The following is a 16,373-nucleotide window of genomic DNA, read 5'->3' as shown; positions in this document are numbered from 1 at the left end:
ATTAAACCAACAGCACAAAACTTGGGCTTATTAGGTTTTGTCAGGCTTTGTTTTTGGGTTGTGCTCTTAAGAAACTACTTCCTGGGAAGAAAAGAGAAAAGAAGTGTTGTTGAAGTGAATGCAAAGTATTTCATGAGATGGGTAGAACTTGTATGACTGTACATCCACATAACCTAAACTCCTCATGCTGCAGACAGCTGGCATAGCCCCCTCTTCCTTAGCACATAGGTTTATTGAAAAATACTTCAGGTAATCTGCTTAAATGTTATATAGAACATTAAGAGCTTGATTCAATGCCAGAAGAAAACCAAAGTGTCACATGCTATGTATTTTGAGTAGCCTGAATTGTAATACTAAAAGTACCTTATTTCCTTTGGAGAAGCCACAGGCAACCCCAAAAGACCAGAAGAAACCCAACCCTTCAGCAGCAATCTGGAGCAGCCAGTTTTGCTGAGGAGGAACACTGAACACTTATTTTCTTCTGAAAAATCAGAGCAGTCACTTTATTCATGTGTGGAAACACAACCTCCCCACTATGTTTAATGTCACAAAAATGCTAACTGCTCACGGGGGAAATATTAGATCAATGCTAAAAAACAGCTGGGAAAGACCAGGGGAAGCATTGCACAAGCTCTGCAAGCACTTTGTGGAATATTTAGCTGGCACTTTTCTGGAGCGTTTGTGAGCATTTTCTGATATTTCTGAAGGCATGCTGGGAAAACGTTATGGGAAAATAGCAGTCAAGTAGGAGAGCCATATGAAAAAAATCAACAGCAAATAATAATGAAAGAAGCTGATTTATACCTCAGATAAATCAATGCTAAAGCAGAAATTCACTGCATGTAGCAGCATTTCTTGCTAGGAAAGGGCAAGGCTAAGCTGTGTGTTGTTTCTGTAATGAGCTCCCTTCGTTACTACTCCCACCAAGATGAGAGACACATCAATGTGTCTGCACATTTCAGGAAATCTGCCAGTCTCCCACCTTCCTCCCTCTTGGCTTACCATTAATTTTAATCAGTTTTTGTCAGTTTTCAAGAATACAGGCACTGTTTTAACAAAACCAGCCTGCTTTGCATCGTGCAGAACCGAGCCTCACTTAAACAATTTCTGTTCACTAGAGCTATAGTTGTCTCCTCAGATTTTATCCCTTGAGATAAATTTCTTCTTCAACATGATTTTAAGGATTATACACCCCTCTCCCCTTGTCCTGCCCCTCGTGGGACAGTCTTTCCAACCAAAGAGGAGAAGCAGCTTCCCCAGCACAGCACCTGCCTCCACCCCTCTCCACTGTTCTATTTTAAAGCTTTCTCCATAGGTCCATGACTTTGAAAGGTATTTAGACCACACCTTGCAGACTGTTCTACTCTACTCTTTTTTTCCAGGTCCCCCTGCCCTCCTGTGCAGAAACCTCAGTGTTTGAGAGCAGAGCCTTGGTCCTTGTGACAGACTTGCCTCCAGAGAGCCAGGACAACTGCAAAATGCCACCAACAGCGGCAGACAGAGCCTGAGCAGTTAACAATTGCCAGCCAAGGCCCCAGAAGGGTGTATATTCCAGGAAGAAGCCAACCCCTTGAGCAATTTAACAGGCCTGCCAAGGACAGCCAAGTAAAACCAGATGCAGTGGGTTGGATAGATTGAGAGTGGCAGTGACACGGGCAGGCAGTGGGAGATGAGAAAATGAGGAGGGGACAAAGAGATGAGAGGGGAAGTGAAAGGGGAAACCAAAGAAGTGCAACAGGGAGAGAACAGACATGGGCAGCAGGTTTGGTAAAATATGAAATCATGAATTATCGTATTATTTTATATACTTTATATATTTTATATATCTATATAAAATTACCTTATAAAAAAACACCTGTGACCTTACCATTTTTATCTGCAGTTTTACCCTGAGTTTTGCCTGAAACTGTGCCCTCCTATTTCAGTCTGTTTGTCTTCAATAATTCCTGGTAACTGCACGTGTGCTCACTTCACACAGTAGAGGTCAATGCAGTACTTTCATAAAATAACTGAGGCTAATGGTAAGGGAATGGCAAATGTACAACATAAACAAATTTCAGCAACTTGAAAGGGCTTTGCATGCCTCCTGAAATAATTCCTGACACCAGTTCAGTACACTAACCTTTGCCTTTAGAATAGCTATAGTCAGATAAATCATTTAACTCTACCATCAAGATTGTTACCTTTGGCTTTTTCCATTACTTTCTATCTTGTTATTCAATGACTTAAATCATTCACTAGGGTCTACTTCATCAAGCTCCAATAATCTATAAAAAAATCTATTTCTACCATGGGTTTTTTATGATTTTTCACCAGTCAGCCCAGTTTTCTTTACAAACATGACTGAATTTCTCTCTACATTGAGGGGGCGAAAAAAGTCCATTTCCACCGTGGGTAATAAAAAAAGTGTTGGAAGGCGTAAAGCTATTGCAGAATGAACAAATATATCTTTAGGTAATACCTGCCTTCAGAACCAAATAAATTAGTCTTCAGAGACTGGGCTAAGGGGACAGGCTGTGGAGCTTGAGTTGCTTGGGGCTGGAGCAGCACATCCCCACTCTGAGTGCACACAGGCAGAAACACAGCACAGAGCAAGCAGAGTCTTATATAAACATGTCTGGGGAGACACAACCAGCCCTCTCTTCCCACATGTCTCTGAGCTACAGTCCTGAGGATCAAACAACAGAGCGGGGAGGAAAAGCACCTCCCTCCCCCCAGTATACAGCTGTTCCAATAGCAGATGTCAAGAAAGTCCCTGCAGCAAATTTTGGTGTGTGCAGGATGCTGGGTGCAGTCCCAGCTCCAAACCGTGGTGACAGGGGTGTGCCCTGGCCTCAATTGCCATCAGTGAGGTCTCCCTGACTTGATGGCACAAAGCGCTTTTACAAAGGGCAGTTATTTTAACTGGAGTGTGGAAAAACCTCGCCGTAGTCTTTGTAAGTGCTGTCTAATGGAAAACGAATTAACAGAACAGGAGGAGTAGGTATGGGAGCAATCTCCTAAAGCCTCATTGTTATAAAGCAATACACAAACATACAGCCTAAGCCATTATACTGAAAACAATCATCTTCCTAAAATAGCCTGCAGCAGAAAAGGATCTGTTACCAAACATTAACACTCTGTGCTCGTTACTAGTCAGACCTTCTCCTGATGTTTTTCAGGATTCTCTGCAGTTTGGGAGGAAGCCTCGATCCTAAATAAATTGCTAAACTTTCAGCCTCCCAGATTAACTACACGGTGGAAAACATGAGCTGCAGTGAAAGAAAAGGGGAAGAGAAGCAATCTCCCTGCAAATGCTGTTCAGATAATTTTCAAAGTTTTATTCCCACTGCAATGTCAATGGAAATTTTTACAGAGATGTATAAAAGTGGAGCAATCCTGATTCATTCTGGAGATAGTTTTTAGAAAAAAATAGGGATATGACATAGAAAGGATTCCTGCCCCACTCCCAGCTCTTTTCCCAGAGGAAGGCTTGGCCCAAAGGAGCCACACAGAGGACCTGAGAGACTGTCATGTTCAGTTCATGGAGCTCAGCCCCATGCCTGGCACGTGCCTGGCTGGGCAGTCACAAACTGATAGTTATTGTACCCTGCTCCAGGCCCTTCTACTCCTCTGTGCGCACACCAGGCTGGGGAACAGACTCTGTAGGACGTGAACTTGGATAAGCATGAAACACAAGTGAGAAAGAACGATTTGAAACAGTGGAGTGAGTGACCTGAAATCCATTTAACCCAGGTACAAATCCAGATCTCCGAGGACACAAACACATCCCAGCTCCCCACAAAGTGGGACCAGCTTTGCTCTCCACAGGAGCCTCCTCACCTCCCAGAAGGTGGCAGCTGCTCCCTCAGGAGCCTCCATTTGTTTCCTTCTCTGTTCTATGTGACACCCCCAGCATTTCCTGGGACAAAAATCTCCATCCTGATCTCCATCCCCCTCGCTGTCAAAGCTGCCGACCCTACTCACGACTCTGCAGAGGGAAAGTTATCCCTGTGCTGAACATGGGACACAGAGCTCATTCCAGCCTTGACTTACTTAGATATCCACCGCTGGTCCTCTGCTCCAAACCATCTCCTCTCCTCCAGAATCTGAAGTTTCAGCCTCAGTAGTAAGTCCTCCTAAAAACCCCAAAAAAATAAGAAACAGTCTCCTTCGTGCTCTTGGTGACTTCATTAGATCTGGTTGAAAAAGTTAAGATCATGCCTACACTAATGTACTTGAAAATTGTCCTTGTTTTGTTGTTAATTGAAACACAGCATTAACTGCATTATTATCATTAGTTTGCTATTTTTTTAGATAACAGTTTTCTTGCATTTTTGCGTGGCATCCCATTTAACAAAATAATTTCTTTTTCAAGACTGGTAATTTCAGGGGGAAAAAAAAGCCTGTGTCTATTTCAATACAACTTTACCAAAAAAACTTGTACAGTAAATTTAAATTTTGCATTAAGAAATTGTAAAAAACCCACAGAGAATATTTCCTTATAATGATCTGTTTCCAATTTGTTACAGTGACAGCAAACTTGACATTTCAAGGAGTTCTCAGAAAATTCTGCTTTTATTTTTTCAGTCAGATCTAGTATTTATATTAAAAACTGTTTTGCCAAGAGGCTCACATTCTGTCACTGACAAATGGAGCAGAGCCTGCCAAAACAGAGAGATACTACTTTTCTTCCTTTTGGAACCTTTGTCAAAGGGCAGAAAAGATCTTAGGAACTCCAACTATACTTTTAAGCTAAACATCTAAAATGTTAATGAAATTTTGGGGCATACTTAATATTGCAAAACCACAAAGGGGGAGGGGGGAAGAGAAAGAAAAAAAAAAAAGAAGAGAGGAGCTGGAAGCTGCCTTGATCAAGACATTAGAAAAACAGAAATAAGGCTAAAAGTGAAAGAGTTATGAGAGCTGCACGAAATGTTTTTCATTAGAGCAAGATAGCTCTGAATATGAATATTTAAGGAGGTCATTGGAATGGATCTGGCACAGCATCATGTGCAGGAGGAGTGAACTCCAGTCCTGGGTGTTCAGAGCACAAACAGGGATTTTAGAAGCTCCTGACACTCCACACCACCCCATGATTAGAAAGTTACACAAACCAGCCCTCCTGGAAAGGCCTTGGGGGTCTCTGCACCCACTCAGCCATGAATCCTAAAGAAATTTAGAGCTCCCAAAGGACTCTGCTGATGCAAAGAGGAAGAGTCTTCTTACCTTCAAGTGTGATCTCTTTTTTTTTTTAAGAGAAGAAAAACGCAGAATTTCCTCATGTTTTAAAAAACCCCACACCTTTTGTCTCCTAACAGTAAACAGTAAAACAGCAAAAACAGTAAAAAAATGTTTAATACCTGGGATGTACCTTCTTTCCTCTTCTAAACAGAGTGACTGGGCTCCAGAATACACACAACTCCCATCACTTGCACCATGTTGAATGCAGAGTAAATACTGATGCATGTTAATGAGCAAAACAATGGCTTGACCTGGTGTAACCTCACAAAGCCCTGTCACACCCCTCTACCCATGCCTTCATTTTATCCCAACCCCCTTCCCAGCGAGAAATAAAGAAATAACTCTTTCAAATCTCTGCTTACTAAGTGCTGGAACTTCCTTTTTAAAAACTTGTGTTTTAAAGCAATACAAACTCCACAGAAAATCCAAGAGCACTGAATTAGAAGGCTGCCTTAAGCCACCACCATTTTCCAAAACAACCTGACCATTAGAAAAAGAATAAAAATGTAGCCAAAAGCTCAATTAGGATCAAATTAAAGGTCATTAAAGCCCAGAATCTTGTGTCTGAGAGCAATCAGCTGGGGATACTCATCTTGCACAGTCTGTTAGCAGGGATTCTCTCCTGGCTCCTGGCAATCAGTAATTCAGAAACTTCTAGAGACAGAGGTAAGTACCAGCAGCTGGATTTATCCTCCAAAGATGCTCTAGGCCCTCCCTGAACCCACAGGTGGCTCTGGGCTCTGCATCCTCCTGCTGTAACACTCATCAGGCAAAACCAGCACTGTCCTAACCCTGTTTTTCCTTTCCATCTTGAAGCTCATCTGACCCAGAAATGAAGAATTTTTACTATACAGCCTGGGCTTTCCATAAGGCTCCTGGTTTTGAACTGACACATGTTTTTAAAAGGGATTTTTTCCTTCGTTTATACAAATGTAAACAGAGCTGTAAATACATAAGCAGGGCGACTGCTTACCTAAGGAACAGTGGATGATCTCAAAAGCCTGCTTGTCAAATACACCTCGTGCAAGTATTAACAACTGTTTATTTTGGAAACGGAACAAAAGCATCCTGAGATAAAGCAGCGTTGCTGATGTGGAAAAACCGGAACATTCCACATTATTCACAATCATCCCGCCAGTAAAGAAATGTGAATTAGTTTCCATTCCTGTTCTTGGGAACAGGAATATTTTTCACATCTTAAGAGAAGAGGGTTGGGCTTAAGGACTTGAGGAAATGCTTCCATGAGAACAGACAGTCACGGATAAATAGAGCTTCACCTCTTTTTCATGGGGCCAGACTGTCAATTAAGGGCAATCAGATTTGGCAGCTCAACACAATCCCAAACACACCTACTCACGCGAAATGCTGCGTGTGCAAGCGCTGTCTGACAGGTCTGTAACGTCCACATGCATGGAAAATGGGCAGAAGATGCTCAGCAATTCGTGTTCACTCAGCACTCTCCGTTCTCTGAGTCGTGGGCTGACCTCCACCACTGCTGAATTCATCACACAAACTCCTGGAGAATGTGCCCCTAAATTATGGCCTGTGTTTTTATGTCCCACCCATTACCACCGAGTTAATTACAGCCTGGATTTAAACATTATCATTACTTACATCGTGTAAGATGTGTCAAAGGGAAGTAGGCACGTATGATGTCAGGTCCCTCTCTCTAAATTGTTTAAATAAGGGAGGAAAAGACAAAGAAATTATATAGTACAAAATGTGGTGTCTACATCAGAATTTGATACCCACTGCGTGGTTTTGTACTGCTGAGGAAATTCAAAGATTTGTGGCCTTATAAACTGGATACTGAATGCTTTCTGGGATGTAGCCCCCACAGAAATTTGGAATCCTTGTGTAGTTTCAGGCGAGCAGTGGTCAGGTCTGGGCCTCAGCCTTGTACTCAAATCACAGGCTTACTCATAGAAAGCAACTGCTCACCAAAACTGGCTCCAATGCCCAGGGAAGAACAGCTCAAGAAAAGCAGAATTCAATTTTCAGCACTCAGCTAAAGATTTTCTGAATTGCAACGAGCACTTCTATTATCCCACATTTCATTAAGCCCAGTCTTAAAACTTGGCTAATTCTCCCTTATCACAAAGTGGATTGTTAATAATAAAATGTATAATAAATAACTTCAAGATATTGTAGTGGTGAATAATGTAATTATTCAGACAAAGAGCAACAAAAGTCAACACGGCTGACTGATCAAATTTCCTAAAAAGCCCCAGAAAGAACATTATTTTATATTTTTCTCTATCCACATTAATATAGGAATGTGTACTTAGAGCCAAAATTCTTGTGGATCTTTCAACTACTCATGAATATAATATGAACTTTACTATGACTTCAGCTATGTAAAGAGACGAGGGGAAAGAAGCCAGTTATGAAATAGGCTCAAATGTTGCTGGTCCTTCAAGTTTGTGTGAAGACAGCAAGATTTCTGAGGCAGTGATGTGGCTCTTCAGCACTGACACAAAAATGCATGTGGAACATCAGGAAAGGATGCTCATGTGCTATCTCTTGCTTCTTGATTAAATGTTCCTTCTGGGACAGAGGGATCTGATTTGGATTTTTGATGCTGCCTGGCCTGTTGTTTAAACACCATTTACTTCTAAGAATCCACTTCAATATCGTATTAACCTTCTACTCATGTAAAATCCCGAAATCCAGAGCGGCTGCCAAGTCAGAGTTTAATCTTTCACAAAATACTTAAAATAAATGTCATATAAACTCTTATCACTACGAACCATCTCTACTGTGCTTGACAGTTCTCCCATCAAGCCTGACATTTTATTTGGTCCATGTTCCCCAGCTCTTCTGTGCACCTTCTATTAATGCAAACTTACATTTCTGCCTGCAGTAAAAATAAAGGATCGAAGCAAGTTCACTCGAAATTTAATGACAGCAGCTACACAGATAGATAAAGAAATACATAGAAGGCACAGGTGGTACAAAAAAGGTCATAAAATGTCAAAGAAGACAGAATCTTTCAAATTTATAACTCCGTGCAGTGCGCCAGTGCTTGGCAATGAACAGAAGGCTGAGAAGATCTTAACATTTTAGATGTGTTTAAATATATTTTACATATTCTAGATGCACTAAATTTTAAGTACACTAAACTTCAGGACCAGTGCGAGTTTCAGTTTCTAAAAGGCTCCAACTCATGAAGCACAAGGAAGACCATGTTACATTGGAAGTGTCTTACTAACCCAAAGGGAGTTTGTCAGAATGACACAGAGGATTGACATGGAGAAGGACTTGACTCTTTATCTGCATTACCTAATACTTTCCAACTTTTTAAAGGCAAACTGACGTTAAAAAACAAATAGGTTTATTTCAAAGACCACGTTTCTTTCAATCCACCGTAAAATGATGCCACCACCAACCTTTATGACAAAAGGCAGGTTAAGATGGATTGCATTTGATTTTCTGTGAGACTGGAAGCTTCACAGCAGCAGGATAAAAAACCTAACAGACTGACTGAAACCTGCAGCAAAAGCCTCAGCCTTGCAGCTCTTTGAGAGCTGGCACTGTGTCTGTGTTACATCCCAAACGTGCCCTCACCCTTCCTATGACAGGACAGCAGAGTTAAATGAGAGAGCCCCAATGGCTCAGCAGTGGTCCCACCCCAGCACTGCCTCTGATGATGAGAGAACTGACTAAATAAAAACGACCTTCCTGAGCTGTGGCAGTGTAATTTCAGCCCTGGAAACCAAACCTCTCCTCAGTTACAAACCTCAGGCTTTGAAAATAACATTAAAGGCTCATGGTGAGAGGCTGCTTTTTAAACATTTTTTTTTTTTTCAAAGGAGAACCGAAATGTGTCTCCAGTAGGGAAAGCTCCAGTTGCGCCTTTTCTCATGGACAGCAGCAGCAGGAAGAGGGGAACTTCAATTCCCTGTCAGCACTCAAACTGCAGTCTCAGTGCAAGCCTTCAGTGGCCTTCAAAAGTTTTAATTTATAAATAAAGTATCTATTCCTACACAAATGTCACATTAAAGTGTATCACAGAATTCAGCACACCATCTGCCTGGCCACGACTCCAGTGAAAATGTTATTCCAGTTCTTGCCTATATTTTCCATCCAAATATTTGTATAGTTTCAAGTAGCCGAAGGGACCTGGTGCTGATGTCATTCTCGTGGAAATCAGTAAAAGCTCTGCCTCTGGCTTTGACACGAGTGGCCTCGAGCATCCTGGAGGGACAGCTTTGAAATGCTAAACCCAAACTGCCACGGCTATCACTGAAGGCATTAATTTGTTTCTATTTACAACCATCCTGAACGCATGAGGCACCTCAGAAACTTGGGTAAAGAAGGTCATAAGACACCAGTCACTAATTTGGAGCAGTTATCCTAAACCAATCTGTTCAGAACTAGTTGTACTGATGGATTTCACCATCAGATGACACAGCAGTTACCACAATGAACACCAACGTTCAAGTCACTCAGCTGCATCCCCACAGAACCTGAAGTTTTATTTCGTATAAAACACCTCTGGAAAAACAGATGTCGTGATTAGCAACAGCTATTCTAGTTTTTATGACAAACTGCAAAAAAACCAGCGTCCTACTAGTGAGGTGCGCAGTGACATTGCAGATAAAGGGTGGAGACTCAGCAGTGCAGGGCTGGTGGATGGAGGGAGGAAAGAGATGTGGCATTGCAGCAATGGGAATGGCAGGAGACACTGGTGAGCAGAGATGTCCTGAGGAGAAAGAGATGGGAAAGAGAAGAGAGATGCAAAAGGCAGGGAAGCACGAGAAGAAAGTACGAGAATCACTACTACACTTTTAATAGAATAATGCAAAAGCCAGCAATACACATGTATTAATTAAACTTTATCACCATGGCCCTGGAGTGTGCACAGCCTTCAGATGGAGTTAAAAGAAACCTACATGCACAGTTCTATATTACAACATTTACTGTTCTCTTTTTAAGGAAAAAAATCTGTAAAATATTCCTTAGCTAGGTATATCACCCTAAATATTTGATGCACGCTTTCTTCAGCGGGGCAGTGAACACAGCCAAAAGCTACCTTAAGCTTTATGGAACATTAATAATTAAAATGAGCACCACAGATGGAATTCATATTCGAAAAGTGAAAACCCTTAATGCTAAAAACTACTTGCCTGAGACTGAAATTGGAACACAGTTGTGTAACCACCTTCTAGAGGTCACTAACACACTAAGAATCATCCCAGGCATTCAGAAAGTCGTTTTACTGTGATACAATAGACATACACTAAAGGTCACTTGGAACTGAGGTTTCCAGTTGGCTTCTGCTTTGCCATAAAGCAAAACACATTAAAAGAACAATTGAGCTGGTGTGTGGCTCTGGTGCATGTGAGAATTCTGCGGCACCATCCACAATGAACAAGGCTGGTCCCTTTTATTGCTTTTTTTTTCAGTATTTCAATATCAGCCTTGTAAGAGAAATTGTTTTTGCCTAATGCTATGTCTGGTGCTTCAGGTGTGGTCTGGCTGGCTTTTTATAGCATAATTCAGGAGTGCTTTTAAATCATCACCAGGCAGAAATGGGTATCAAAAGGGGTGACCTTTAATGATCTCCATCACTTTACATCCAAGTGGCATTAACGGGGCTTTAACAGGCTACACAAACACAGAAAAAAACTTATCCCTTTTCCATGAGGATACGGGCAGCACTGTGTTACGAACCAACCCCGAAGGTGGGGTTACTGAGGTTCTTGTGAACAGATCCCTTGGATCTTGTTAATAAATCCCTCATTATAGAGTGAAACAGCACTGAATGAGCAGTGTTTATATATGTGTGAAGATATCACTTAAGAACGTGCATAAGGAAAAGAAAGAAAGAGAAAGAGAGATAACAGTAGGTAGTGGAGAGGAAAGGTATCCCCACCCACTAAATCCAGCAGTGAGACCTGACTGCTGCAATTTGGATGTGTGTTGGTCAAAGTGATGGTTGCGGTGTTGATCTGTCAGGGTGGGGGAAGCCCAGGAAACATAAATTTCAGTGGGTTAATATAGGTTCAGCTTCAGGTGGGGATGCACAGGTACCTCCCCTGTGAGGGGCAGTTTTACACTGTCTGATGTAACACTGTGGATCATGTGCAGTCCTCTGGTGGAAGGCCCCAGAAATGAGTCTGGGGGCACTTGGTGGGGCTTTGATGGTTTGTGACTCCTTCTAAGACCTGACAGCTGCCTCCAACATCAGCATAGCTGAGCCAGTTATGCCTTCTCAGAAGGGATGAAAACCTGAAAACCTTTAGGCCTATGTGTGAATGTCCCAGTATGTCCCCCAGGGAAAGGGGGTTACACCTGAGCCAGCTGTGTAAGGGATCACACTGTCATGATAAAAAGCATTATCCCACCTCTGCAGGATCTGTTTCTTATCGTCCTTTTCCCCCACCTGGATCAAAACCCAGCTTGTTGCTAAACAAAGGCTGGTTTATCATGGCATCCTCCCATGGTGGGTGCTCCCCTCCTCTGTACCGGGCTGTTCTTATGCAGACCAGAGCTTTTGCCATCATACACCCAAAAACCTTCCTCTTCCCCTTTGGTCTGGGGGTGAAAACCTCAACAAAGCACCCTCCTGCTTTTGCAAATCATCAACCCTTAACATTTCAGTCTCTCACACACTGGCAGACTGTTCTGTTTGCCTGTTTCTCGTTGGTAGTGTAAGAATTCCCACCTGAGGACTGAACAGTCAGTCCAACTTCTTAGCAGCTTGTCCAGGACTGACCCCAGAGGCAGCTCCATGTATGCCCTTTCCAAAAGTCACCACAGAACCACAGAATGGCTTGGGTTGGAAGGAATCTTAAAGACCATCTCTTTCCAAACCCTATTCTATGGGCAGGGACATCTTCCACTAGCCCAGGTAGGTCCAGCCTGACCTTGCCATCCCCGCGTCCAGCCGATGTGCCCCATCGCCCCTCTCCGAGCAACCACCCCGTCCGTCACGGCGGCCGATGCTGCTCCTTCCCCGCCCCGTCTCACCTTGTCACACCCAGCCGCGACCCTCCCGCCTCCGCTCCCCGCCCTCTCTCCCCGCTCCCCTCCTCTCCCACCGCTTCCCCGTCCCTGGCCCCTTCCTCCCCGCCCCTCCCGCCCCTCCCGCTCCCCCCGCGCTTCTCCCCATCCCGGGGCTCCCGGTTACCTTCCCGGGGGAAGCGTGGACCAGCCCGGAGCCCACCCCGCGCCCCCCACCCGCCTCTGCCCGACACAAAACCCCCCTTGTCCCCTGTCCCCGGCCGGGGGGACTCCCGGGGCGCCCCGCGTGGGCGGTGCCGGGTGGGCGGTGCCGGGGCGGTCCCTGCTGCGGGAGCGCGCTCGGGGCGCGTTCCCGGGCGCTCCCGGGACCGGCGGGGACGGGGCACGGCCGCGGGCCGGGCCGGGGGCTGAGCTCCCTCTCGGGCGGCGGCGGCGGGAGCGGCTGATACTTATTTATTTCCATTCCCCGCCCGTCCCGTCTCAGCGCTCCGGGTACTTTTTCTGGGCTGGTTTTTTTTTTTCCATTTTTTTTTTTTTCTTTTCTGTTTTCGGTTGTTTTCGGCGGAGCGGAAGGAGGATGGGGTTCGAGCTGGACCGCTTCAGCGGGGAGGTGGATCCCGACTTCAAGTGCAACCTGTGCAACAAGGTGCTGGAGGACCCTCTGACCACCCCCTGCGGGCACGTCTTCTGCGCGGGCTGCGTCCTGCCCTGGGTGGTGCAGCAGGGCAGCTGCCCCGTCAACTGCCAGCGCATCTCCACCAAGGAGCTCAACCACGTCCTGCCCCTCAAGAGCCTCATCCTCAAGCTGGACATCAAGTGCGACAACCACGCGCGGGGCTGCGAGGCGGTGGTGCCGCTGCAGCACCTGGGCGAGCACGCCGAGACCTGCGACTTCTCTCCGGCCAAGTGCCGCAACCGCGGGTGCCGCCAGGTGCTCAACCTGCGCGATGTGGAGGCGCACATGCGGGAGCGCTGCGAGGCGCGGCCCGCGGGGCTGTGCGAGCAGGGCTGCGGGCTGGTGCTGACCCACGGCGAGCGCCGGGCGGGCGGCCACGGCTGCCTGCGAGCCCTGCGAGCCCACGGGGCCGCGCTGCAGGCGCGGGCGGCCGCGCTGGAGAAGGCGCTGAAGAAGGAGGCTCTGCGCGCCGGCAAGCGGGAGCAGTCGCTGCTGTCGCGGCTGGCGGCGGCGCAGCTGGAGCTGCAGGTGACGGCGCTGCGGTACCAGAAGCGCTTCACGCAGTACAGCGCCCGCCTGGACGCCCTGGCCCGCGCCCGCGCCGCCTCCCCCGGCAAGGTAAGGGGTGGGGGGGGACGCGGGAGGGACTGCCCGACCCCCGCCCCGCGCTGCCCGGTGCCCCCCGGGACGCGGGATGGGAGCGGGATGCGCCTTCTCCCCTGCGCGTCCCGGCGGGTTCTGCAGGACGGGGTGGTATGCCCGCCCGGCCGTCTTGTCCTAGAGAGCCCACGCGGCCCCCAAAATCCTTCTGAATACCTGGGTTTCCATAGGTACGTTTTTTTCGGCCGCGACCGCCATTGGGTATCTGGATCCCATATGGCAGCTCTCACAGCAAAAGTAACGGGATCGCGGTATTGCTGAGTGTTTTTTTTGTTGGTTTGGTTTTTTTGGGGGTTTTTTGTGTTTTTTTTTGGTTCTCTTCCCCCCCAAGAAAACTCTCCAACTGCAAAATTGGAATTTCCAGGGCTGGAAATAGTATTAAACCGCCAGAAATTGACTCCCAGGAGTCACACAAAGTGGAGTGAATTGGAAGAAGCTGCTGTGACCCAATGCTTTCCAGACCCTGAGCTCACCTAGCATCCCAGAATAGGGCTTCCTACAAAACACTGACTTTAGGATTAACTATTTCGCAACTTGGACACATCACCAGCTATTTCATGATCTGAAGCCACCATCTCTGTAACATCCACCTCCAAATACAAGACATCTGCTGTGTACTGGTGATTCCTTTCCCAGAATCACACAGGGTTCTTTAAAACCTCAGTTTAGCAGAGGGGAAATTAACTTGACTTCAGCCTCCTCCAGAATTAGACCATTTATAAAATGACCAGAACCAAAAACCAGAGCTACAACAATACTCAAGTTTTAATTGGAATGAGGCTCCCCAGCAAGGGAAGCCCTAGAAGCCAATTATCTTTTAAATGAAGACATTCAAGAGTCCTCCCAGTGACCTGGAATGTGATGCCACAGACACAGCAGTATTAAACTGTTCAAAACTGTCAAACGTCTGTATTCACACCATTGGTAATACTGAGGCTCTAAAAGTTGTGTAAAGGAAATAAAACTTCATGTTAGAGGATTTTTTTCCCCCCTTTTTCCTGTTTAGAAATGCAGGGCAGAACCCACCATGCTATCCTAACTCAAACCAGAAAACACTTTGAAATGTACTGTTCTGGCGATACTGGGTGTGGTGCTGGTTAAAAACTCAGTAAAACTATTAAAATAAATCGGAGGTTCACATTCATATGAAGATTCAGGACAGTTCTGTCCCCTCCTTTTCCCACAGTACTTTGCCTTGGCGTGCTGCAGAGCTTTCTGCTCCCACAGCTTGGCACACAGCTGCCTCTGCTCCCTGTCCATTGCTGATGACAGGAGAGCCCTCCACACACAGCCTTGCTGTGGGAAATCATCTCACCAAATCCTTACCTCCTCACCTCTGCTCTCCTTTATTCTTCCACTGCCCCTCCTTCATTTCCCAGCACTGATAATGTTGGGTTTGCGTTATTTAGCTCTGTAAAGCCTAGTGAGCTGCACTGAGCCTGAGAGATGCTCTCTCAGAGCTGTAAGTGTTCGTGGTACGTAGTTCCTAGCTGTACTTTTTATCAAATTTATGGATGCAGCTGGCCAGGACCACTGTGCTGGTTTTCAGCCCCGTTACAAAAGGCTGTTATACCGTTTTCTGAAGCAGCCACCAATCTGCAGAAAGCTGGAAGGTGTCATGTCACCACAGATTTGTGGTCCAGCGGTCAATCAATTACGTGTCTTTCACAGCATTTTGGGCAGCTCGCCAACACCAACAGCTTTCCACTGCCCTGCTCCCAGAGAAGTGCAATCAAGGAACTTGCGTCTTTGTGCACTAGAGAGTTTTTTAAAAGACCCGTGGTAATCACCCAGTGCAGGGGATGCTTTACCAAATTTCGGGCTGTGGAATGCTGACAAGTTTTATACTCTGGGGTTGTTTTCTCTGTTTACACGTGGTGATTGCAGAACTTACTGTTGGGTGTTCTGGCTCCTCGGTAGGTGAAGAAAAAGGGTTTTCTGACTTCCCTGCCGGGTAGTTGCTTGTTGTCACAGATGTAGAACCCATCTAGAATAAATCAGATGACATATCCTGTAGTCAAAACAGAAGGATGCCCACGTACAGTTCTGTTTAAATGCTTAGTCATATGGCATTAGGCCATTCATGAAAGACCCCAAATTCATGATCTTTTGGCAGACCAGCTCTGGGTTCACCTTGGCATAGACTTTCTTTGTGACTGGATGAACCACAGCTCTGCTGTGTTTTCATCTGCCATTTCGGAAGTGAGTTCTGTAACACCACCATAACTATATCAAGAGAAGACAAATAAAATACATACTTTATACACACACTCATCTGTAAATATCTCACCATTTTATAAGCCCTTTAAGCAGGTAGATGTGCCTTAAATTACCCTAGTTGTGTTATCCATGTATATTCCTTACCACTGAGGGAAAACTAATTTTACTGTGTATTTACTGGATGTCTGATCTGTGTTTATTCCAAAAGACAAGTCAGAGAGTGACTGTTTATTCCGTGGTGGGAAAAGGTAAGGCTTATTGTGGATGAGCTTGAGGAGGGAGTGGCAGGGAACGTGGTGTGTCTCACTCAAAATTAGCATTTCTTCTGATCAAACATGTCAATCCTGTAATATCAAAGTCTAAACAATCGAGAAAAAACCTCATACTGTTCAAACAAGGCCTAATCCTTGGTGAAACATACCACTGTGCACACCTATTGATAAGCTGTTCTGGTGGTTCCCTTGTTTACACAGCCGACAAAGTCCTTTGGGGAGGAGGGAGGGAGGGGAAATCGGAAGCAGTGCTGGCTGCAGCTCACGGTGGAAACCCTTCCGCTGTCCTGACAACCAGAGACAGGGACTGACTTTAAATATATCAGCCAGACAGGAACCAGATACGATCTGAC

The 16,373-nt window shown here is 45.5% G+C and overlaps 1 protein-coding gene and 1 long non-coding RNA gene across 2 annotated transcripts in view; one reads left to right on the top strand and one right to left on the bottom strand.

The window, feature by feature from the left end:
* The window catches only part of LOC114062760, a 160,331-nt gene extending 158,392 nt beyond the window's left edge, over window positions 1–1,939 (bottom strand). The window contains exon 1 of the long non-coding RNA XR_003572449.1: window positions 1,868–1,939. This is a non-coding gene — a long non-coding RNA (uncharacterized LOC114062760). The remainder of the gene's footprint in view (window positions 1–1,867) is intronic.
* A 10,678-nt stretch (window positions 1,940–12,617) lies between these two features.
* The window catches only part of PDZRN3 (PDZ domain containing ring finger 3), a 134,122-nt gene continuing 130,366 nt past the window's right edge, over window positions 12,618–16,373 (top strand). The window contains exon 1 of the mRNA XM_027894568.1: window positions 12,618–13,486. Coding sequence (XP_027750369.1) covers window positions 12,770–13,486 — 717 coding nt within the window. The 5' untranslated portion in view covers window positions 12,618–12,769. The remainder of the gene's footprint in view (window positions 13,487–16,373) is intronic.

This window comes from Empidonax traillii, unplaced genomic scaffold, assembly GCF_003031625.1.
Source record: "Empidonax traillii isolate 1590-97213 ecotype Southwest subspecies unplaced genomic scaffold, ASM303162v1 scaffold433:size1479616, whole genome shotgun sequence".
In the NCBI taxonomy this organism is placed as follows: Eukaryota; Metazoa; Chordata; class Aves; order Passeriformes; family Tyrannidae; genus Empidonax; species Empidonax traillii.
Note: the sequence above shows the minus strand (reverse complement) of the source record. Positions and strands in the feature narration are given on the sequence as shown.